Source organism: Zeugodacus cucurbitae, chromosome 5 (assembly GCF_028554725.1).
Source record: "Zeugodacus cucurbitae isolate PBARC_wt_2022May chromosome 5, idZeuCucr1.2, whole genome shotgun sequence".
NCBI lineage: Eukaryota > Metazoa > Arthropoda > Insecta > Diptera > Tephritidae > Zeugodacus > Zeugodacus cucurbitae.
The window spans coordinates 19,645,832-19,654,951 of record NC_071670.1 but is presented as its reverse complement, the minus strand read 5'-3'; the positions used below and the strand labels follow the sequence as shown (position 1 = coordinate 19,654,951).

The 9,120-nt window shown below is 35.0% G+C and overlaps 1 protein-coding gene across 5 annotated transcripts; it reads right to left on the bottom strand.

Moving 5' to 3' along the window:
- Positions 1–285: 285 nt before the first annotated feature.
- On the bottom strand, positions 286–8,222 carry LOC105215199 (kelch-like ECH-associated protein 1B). Of its 5 annotated transcripts, none has more exons than XM_054231351.1 (6): positions 3,815–8,222; positions 1,680–3,748; positions 1,227–1,540; positions 963–1,173; positions 772–888; positions 286–715 (listed from the first exon to the last, which is right to left on the bottom strand). In XM_054231351.1, exons 3-6 carry the CDS (start codon positions 1,505–1,507, stop codon positions 365–367), a joined length of 960 nt encoding a protein of 319 aa, XP_054087326.1. In that variant the 5' UTR covers positions 1,508–1,540; positions 1,680–3,748; positions 3,815–8,222; the 3' UTR covers positions 286–364. The 5 variants fall into 5 exon arrangements, with proteins under 5 accessions (XP_054087326.1, XP_054087324.1, XP_054087323.1 ...); XM_054231349.1 differs by having other exon boundaries at positions 1,227–3,748; positions 3,815–3,988; positions 8,053–8,222; XM_054231348.1 differs by having other exon boundaries at positions 1,227–3,748.
- Between the last annotated feature and the right edge of the window lie 898 nt (positions 8,223–9,120).

Below are 9,120 nucleotides of genomic sequence, written 5' to 3'. Positions count from 1 at the left end.
GCCCGGTCCTTTTCTTTTAAAGTCTAAAGCCACACTGAATGAGCTTTAGTCTTTCACACAGTACATTCGATAGAACCTTATAGGCGATATTGTGGGGTCTCTCTTTTTATGAATTGGGCAGAGTACATTGAGATTGCAATCGTCGGGCATTCATGACCCTTCTGGGTTTATCGATCAGGGGACAGCCAAGTATCTTGATTAATTTTCTTTTGCTGAAATCTAGTACTACAGTCGTCCATATTGTATGTCTAGAAATACTTATAACATATAAGGAAACCATTAAAATTCATATGTTTAATTTCCTCAGTTTATTTAAAATTATTTACCAAAACACTACATTTGGATATTACATATCAATTGGCAATTAATTTCTTATCGTCCATAATATAATACATTTTCCCAAACACAGCAACCATCTGATAAAGAAGTACATACGCATTAAAAGGAGTAAACTCGTATGTAAAAGTCTTTTCGGTGCAATGACTATTTCATTGGGTTTACTCTGAATTTCAGTAAGCTCTTTAGATGGCACTACAAAACACCTATAGTTACCCCCCATCGGCAAGGGCTTCCCTTGAAGCCAACTATTTTTTGTCGGTTTGTATACTTCGATAATGCCTTTGAAATCAGTTAAGGTTGTCCCGCCGATGGCCATTAAACGGTCAGTTAGAGTTATGCCACAGATTCCATATCGTGGTACATTGATTGATGCCGCCTACATAGTATATATGTAGTTATTTCTCTTTTTTTGATAAAATTTTGAAAATGCACCTGCGACCACGTATTCGTTTTTGGATTGTAACACTCGACGCTGCAACTTAGTGAGTGCATTGAGTGCATTGTATTCCCTGAACCTATTACATATAATAGACCTTTAAAAAAGGCTGCCTGCAAAGAAAGATACGTAGCATTAGTGTCTGCCACATTTGCATACATATGTATGTACGTCATACTACACTTACGCCGAAATCAAAACGTGGTTGAATCATGTCTCCGCATCTATCCCACTTCCCAGTTATGGTGTTAAAGCATTCAACCGACTTTAATGGCCTTCCATTGCTTGCCAGACCACCCATTATATAAATTTGGTCGTCAAGAGCCACGGCGGTGGCTTGACTTCGAGCCATAAACATATCGGGTAGTGAAATCCATTGTCGAGTGCAATGATTAAATCTATTGCAACGCATATTTCTTATAAAGTACACATAATATTGGAAATCACTTACTTCTCTGCAGTTTTGAGCGCAACACATGGATTTGAGCCACTCTCACCTAGTACGTAAATGAATTTGTTGACTATCACAACACAAAGATCAACTCGTGGAACACTCATCGGCTTCAGAGTTTTCCATTCTTCAGTCTGCAAACTGTAAGCGAATACACCATTTGAAGGCGTTTCATCATCCGAAAACCCGCCTAGAGATATTAGGTGTTTATCTGAGTACACCAGACTTGGGGATCGTTTAGGAAATTTTAATACACCACACTGTATCCATACCTTCTCCATCTCGTCACAACGGTAAATAAAACTCTCAGTGTCCTGTGAAATAAATGTGAAGTTAAAGTCGGACCTAACATTAAAAAAATATGTACATGAATTTATTCAAACTATTTGATTAATAGCCCTTTTTTGTTTGGAGATAATAGTCTATGGGATACAGTTCTATTCAGGAGCTTACCGGCCATCTTTAAAGTCAGATTTCCGTTACCGGAGTCGTAGTCAGCTTAGTATTCTATATGAATATCGAAATTTACTTTAACGAATCTCGGTCTGGCGGTGTATCGTTCGGAGGTAATATGTATCTATTTGGCATCTTTGGCTAAATTCTCAATTTTGAAAAGATTTACCTTTTTTCGCTACATCGTCGCACTGCCAATATAGATTTATTTGTAGTACAACTTGCTATTGGAAAGTTGCCATCAAATGGTGAACCCAGATTGCTCCGTGGCCACGTTCCTTCTGTCGACCCGTGCAGGTAAGCAGTGCAAATAGCGGCAGCGCCGTCGAGCTTCAAAATCGCGGCTCCATTTAAAAGACTATTGGCGTTAGGCATTCTAGGGTTAAGTTTGCCGGTGTAACAGTAAGCTATAAGTAACTCAAATTCATCCGGTGGAATATCTATAATATAAAAATGAATCGCAAAATGTGTTGCTAAGCGCATAACTCGAGAACCACTGAACCGATTTCGCAAATTCTTTGTTTAGAATGTTTTTAGAGGTACCGAGATGGTTCTTACGGAGAAAAATTAGAAAAATTGCCCCAAAAAGTCTTAAATCCACAATTTTCTAATCACCCATACAAACAATTTGTGTCGTTAGTCTCGAAAAAAGTCAAGAAGGGCCAAACCGATCTGGCTAATTTTAGTTTTGAAATATTTATGGAAGTCCAGGGAAGGATTAGAAAGTAAGTATGTATCGAAAAATTGTGAGGAATATAACAAGAAGATGATTTCATTTGAATTGACAACAAAATTATAAAAAAAAAAAAACAAAAAATTAATATTTTGAAAGTTGTCATTGTTGCTTTGTTAAAATATTTTTATCATTGTTAAATTGTATAAGGTTGTGTCGATAGCCCAAAACAATTTGTAACAGCAGGGAAAGGCAACCGAATATTTTATACTCTCGCAATTTATTGATGTAATTTTATTACACACAATTTGAAATAAAGTCCAATAGAATAACGAAAATCAGCATATGTAGTACATGAGGGTTGAGGTAATTCCTGAACCGATTTCACTCTCTTTCAACGCCCAGTTATAATGAGAATAGGTGCAACTTGGCACCTGTTAGTAGACAGACAAACGGCAATTCGGCCTTAAAATTACTCATAAATTGCAAATCAACGAAACACCAGTCTGCAAAATCGCCAAAAAAAAGAGCTATGAAGAAGATTTTCCAGATATTCAAGTCGCTGGAGGTACTGCACAGGACTTTAAAAGATTTACGCGACAACGAAAATATTTTTGGTGAAGCCATGATTCTGTTGGCAGGTGATTTTCGCCAGACTATTCCTGGATCAACTGTTGCTGACGAACTAATCACATTCCTAAAATCATCTAATTTGTGGCGACACATAAAGAATCGCCAATTAACAAATAACATACGAGTGTTTTTTTTTTTTTTTTTGAAAATGGTAGCGACGCAGTTGACACCTCGATGGATTAATAACATTTTTCATGGCCTCGAAAGAGGAGCTTATACATCGTGTTTTTCCTGACATGAAACCATAATATAATAAACATAAACGGCTGATTGAATGACCTATATTGGTGGTAAAAAAACAAGGATCTCTTTGATCTTAATGCGACAATTTAGATAAATCATAAATCAACATCAAACTTTGCAAAAGAACAAGATTTGCTGTGAAGAAGGTAATCAATATCGTCACCAAAGCCAAGATAAAGCCAACTATGAAATTTGGTCATTTGTTACTTTCTCCAATATACGATTAAAAAATCAAAATTTTACAAATTATGATGATTTACGCTTAACACAGATCTACAATAATGTGTACCAATCATTTTAAAATTTATCGGCTATAACGTTTTCGTCTTTATGCGTAAGAATTTTTTCTTTGCATTGAAAAATTTACTAATTTAATGTATATAGTATCTTAGCCACAAAAACGTGTGGCCGGGTCTGCTAGTTTTCAATATAAAAAGCTGACACCGAACCCTTTGACGTTTGAAATAGTTGGTCGAAATAAACGCTGGCAGTGGCTAAGATGACTCGATGAGCTGTAACTCTGCACAAAAGTATAAAAAACAAAATAATAACAAATTGATGTTCGAGGAATTACAGTTACACTCACCGCTTTGGATAATTTCACATAAACGTCACATCTGTATGTTTTGCTTTATCAAAGAATTCATGACAATTTTCCCACACTATATCCAAGAAACGTTTGCCCTGACGCACAACTTCCGTTGTAGGATAAGCACTGGCCATTTGGAGGTAAAATAGATATTCCAACTAAGGTTTATTCCTATTATACAAATTTTCGATTTTATATAGTTTTTGTTTAATGAATTAAAAACTTTGCAATATAATTAAATAGGTTAGGTTAGGTTCCAAAGCTGTTCCCTAAAAAAAATAAACACGCTTAGACTATTATATGGTTCCCAGTTTGGTTTACTCACAGTAGGCTCCATAAATGCTAACGATTATTTAAAATATACCGCAGTTTTCAGAAGTTGATACTCAGTTGACAGTGACGTAACGAAATGGTAGGAAGTCTCCATATTCGGGGCTGACCTCATTCTTTTAAGGATTAACTTTAAAAATAGATGAAGCGCCTATAAGCTACCACAAATTTGCAGAGGTTATTTCCTTCTACATAAATATATTAAGGGCATTCCAAAAGAAAATGTTGGGGATATTCGACCTCATCCTGTTACAAGTAGCTTTTGCAGCTAGCATCCGATCACATTTTTAGTTTGACCGCGTGAGTCCCGATGGGACAATGGTCAATTAAAACTCCTATGACTATGGAAAAATTTACCTTGATGAGGGCGAAGAGTTTCCTTGATCTCTTGTGATTTACTTTGTGGCAGAAGGATCTGCTCAGTTCAGCTGAGAAGCAGGTAATTGTGCTTCTACTTGTGCGAATAATGGTGCTTCTACTTGTTCCCATTCCACTATAAGTGAGACCTAGTGCCTAAACATTGATCTTTTTGCCAAAATACCTCTTCTTTTATTTAACAAAATCAATTTTTAAAAATCATATCGAGGATAACCCCTTATTTCGCTAACACTTGTGTTGGCTCGACCAGGGTTATTATTTTAAAGCGCGACCGAAGGCCACCACTGCACAAACGAGTTCTACGGGAAAAATTCGAACACCCCTAGTTTTGGGTCGACCAGGGATATTTTTTATAGAGGAAAGATTTGTATGTATGTATGTTTGTAATGAATAAACTCAAAAACTACTGCGCCGATTTCAAAACTTTCACCATAGGAAAGCTACATTCAATCTGAGTAACTTAGGCTATATTTTTATACTCTCGCAACAAAAGTTGCTAAGAGAGTATTATAGTTTTGTTCACATAACGGTTGTTTGTAAGTCATAAAACTAAACGAGTTAGATAGGATTATATATATCAAAATGATCAGAGTGACGAGACGAGTCAAAATCCGAATGTCTGTCTGTCCGTCTGTCCGTCCGTGCAACGGATAACTTGAGTAAAAATTGAGATATCTTGATGAAACTTGGAACACACGTTCCTTGGGACCGTGAGAGGGTTGCTTCCGAAAATCGGATCACTGCGACGCCCACAAAATGGCGAAAACCGAAAACGCAAAAAGTGTCATAACTAAGCCATAAATATAGTTATAAAATTTGGAACAGAGGATCGCACTAGGAAGGGCATATTTGGATGTAATTATTTTGGGAAAGTGGGCGTGGCTCCGCCCCCAAATCGGTTATTTGTATATATATCACAAACCAATAAAGCCATATAAACCAAACTTTCTGCAGTCAGTTCTCTTACGTACCCCACCGCACACCATGAAATTAGTTGAAATCAGATAATAACCACGCCCACCTCCCATACAAAGGTTAGGTTGAAAATTACTAAAAGTGAGTTTACTCAGTAACGAAAAACGCCAGAAACACTAAATTTCACATACGAAATGTCAGATAGAAGCTGCACTCAGATTTTTTTACAAAATGGGAAATGGGCGTGGCATCGCCCACTTATGGGTCAAAAACCATATCTCAGGAACTACTCTACCGATTTCAATGAAACTTGGTTTGTAATAGTTTCCTTACATCCCAATGATATGTTGAGAAAATAGGCCAAATCGCTTCACAACCACGCCTACTTCCTATATACCAGAACTTTGAAGACGATCTGAATCGTTAACTTTACAATATATAAAGTAAGCACTAGTGAAGATATCGATGCAGAACTTTGCACAAATACTACCTTTATAGTGTGGCAGCCCCATTCTAAAAATCGCCGAAATCGGACCATAGGTTTTCAAGGCCCCATTAATCGAACATGAGGACCTCGGTGCTTCTAACCTAATATTATGGTTTCCAACTTTCAATGGACTTTATACAATATATATGACGAATATGTGGGTTAAATTGTATATTATACAATATAAATAAAGTTAAATAGATAAATTGCGGGAGTATAAAATGTTCGGTTACACCCGAACTTAGCCCTTCCTTACTTGTTTATTTATTTATTTTTATTTTTTCATTTTAAAATCTCGAAAAGGTCTAGATCTCAACTTTCTGAAAATAGTTACCAGGCGAGAGTATTAAAACTACGCCGTGATTGAGAATGTTCATCAGAAACTGATAATCTTCTTGCAAGTGGAAGAGAATACGCATATCAATAGCGCGCCAGATAGTCGAGTAACGAGTGTTCAGCGGCTTGAAGAACAAAATATTGGAAATATATAAGCTCGCACGTTCTCAACTCCTTCATAATCAGAACGAAAGACAACGGACATCAAAAACTAGAGACCGTAATCAAGTTTTAGCTCATTACAAAAAAATATAATTTCATGTTCGAATTTCTTCATTTTATTTTATTTTTCAATGACCCCACGCAAAAACGAGAAAGTACATACATACATATGTACGGGAGGGTGTTGATGTGTGTGCAAAAAATTACAACTTTTGATATGTACATATGTTTAAACCCGTGCGAAACCGGAGCGGGCTGTAGTACTTAATATAATGAATTCGAATATCCAACCGCCTTATCTCATATAGCCTACGCTTCTACTTGAGTCACAGGAAATACAAATAACGTATTTAAAGTATATAGAAATCAACTGTCGTTTTGAGAAAGTGTTTGTGAGTATGATTATCAGTGGGAATATATAATATATAAATACACATGTCAGTACTCAGTTTGAGAGGAGAGCGAAAGATGCGAAAGCGTATATCAATACAAATATAATGCAACAAAAAGAAATCATTCGCAATTACTGCATTTAGTAATTATTTGAAAGAAATTATGAGCAAGCATTATAGTGGAGTTAATTTTTTTGTGAGCCCTTGGCTGATATGAGCTGTGCCATTTATATTTTTCCAAAAATTTGACGCGTCATTTCATATTTTTCCGACTAAGAGGAAGTTGTGTAATTTGCGTACGGAAAATTGCAGAATATTTGTACATATGGTGAAAAAGTATTGTGCAAAAAAGTGAAAATTAATTTAATAAGTGAATAAATATAATAATAAAATAAGAATAAGAACGCAACACAAGAAGAAGGCAAAAACAACCACGGACGGAGGCGCCAACACCGGATCATCACAAACAACAACAAAATCACCGCAGATCACCCATAGATCAGGTTATATACTTAATATAATTGAAAACTTATTATTACAACATTATTATACTAAAATCTAATAATATTTTTCATTTTGTACACTCATGTATGTGTATTAAATAATAAATAAAAATTAATTAAAATAACTAATAATAAAAAAGTAATATTAATAAAGAAAATAAATAATTAGTAAATAAGAATAAGATAATTTTTAAGGACAAAAAAGGGAGGGGATAGAATATAAGAATAGTAGAAAATAAGAAAATAAATTGAAAATAAAGATTTGTACATGAACTAAATAAATATATATTTCTTTGTATTTCGTAAACATTTGTTTTATTTTTTTGTAAGTGTTGTTTTCAAAAGTTTTTCTGAGGCGTAGAACCACAAGCGTTATTGGACGAGTAGAATCGTTAGCGATTTTGAATTAATGAAACCTCTAGCGTGTTCGAATTAGTCAAATCACTAGCCATTTTGAATTAACGAAAACGCTAGTGATTCTGTACTAGTGATTCACTAACGATTTTGGAACAAGTTCTTTCACCAATGACTGGTAATGCATAGTCGCACCGCTCGATTACTCTCGTAGGACATTGCAATGTAAAAATCGTTAGTCAAATAACATTGCATGTAATCGGGTTGGGACCGGTACTAATGATTCGGAATTAGTTATATCGTTAGCTCTTCTCCGATGGTACCGAACTACAGGGATACGTATGCACGTATAAATTTATGCAAATATGTGTGGTTTACCTATTTATATGTCTTCTTATATAAGGCACTGTTCACGAATAATGCACAGCTAAAAATCACAATTATTAATGAAGCAAAGCAAACTATTAAAAAATTTTCGAACAATTCGCAACAAACATATATGTATGCACATAAACCGCACAAACGAAATCAACCGATCGGTTTATACAGCGAAAATATACTACTGGACACGTAATTCATTTCATATACAGCTGAGGCGTGGTCACTCAGAGCACGCCGCACTTTAGCCAGCAATCGCGTTGCAATTCTTAACAGATATTCGTATTAGGGTCGTACATAGGCGAGTTTTGCAAAAAGTAAAGTAATTTACGAAAATTATATACATATCATGCATACATATGTACAAATTGTTGCGGTGAAATGTTTACGAGTAAAATAAACAATTTAAGGTTTTCACTTGATCAAAAAATTACTTTTAGTTTATTTACAAGTTGCGAGATAAAGAACCACACACCAAATGAGTTTAAAAGAGCTTATATTAAAAATTATATTTGAAGAGTGTTGCCAGCTATTTAAAATACTAATTGAAATTTATAAGATGAATTTAATATTATAAAGTGAACATAATAGTTAGAAGGTTCAAGAAACCAATAACAAAAAAACATTACTGACGAGTACGATTTTTTAATACATTCTAATACATTACTATGAAGAGTTAAAGTTAGTTAATAAAAATAAAAATTCTAAAAACCTAGTCTAGTTTTATATTTAAGCTTGTAAAAACGGTATATCAAAAATCAGTTGTTGATATTTACCACCCTAATGCGTATCTGTAAATTCTTCTAAAGCAAACGTGAGCGGCTCTCCAAATGTAAATGAGTTCATGCGCCAAAGAGTTCTCTCAGAAGAGAACGAATTCAGACAACGCAATGAGAACTCAATTTATTATGGGATTCCCCAAAAAAATAAATTATGTGGTTGCCACCATTTCTTGACGCCTTACAATGTAATGTAACGAAAATGGCACCAGAACAAACTAGAATAGACAATCGAAATCGATAATTTGCCAGATCTATCTAGACATCGATATTCGTAGTTGCCAGAATG

Bases quoted from the DNA above. Each gene is read 5' to 3' on its own strand.
- LOC105215199 (XM_054231348.1), bottom strand. From the start codon at position 1,507: ATGGAGAAGGTATGGATACAGTGTGGTGTATTAAAATTTCCTAAACGA. The intron at 1,174-1,226 runs GTAAGTGATTTC...GCGTTGCAATAG, and splicing joins GCGCTCAAAACTGCAGAGAA to ATTTAATCATTGCACTCGAC. The intron at 716-771 runs GTGCATTTTCAA...TATACTATGTAG, and splicing joins AAACGAATACGTGGTCGCAG to GCGGCATCAATCAATGTACC.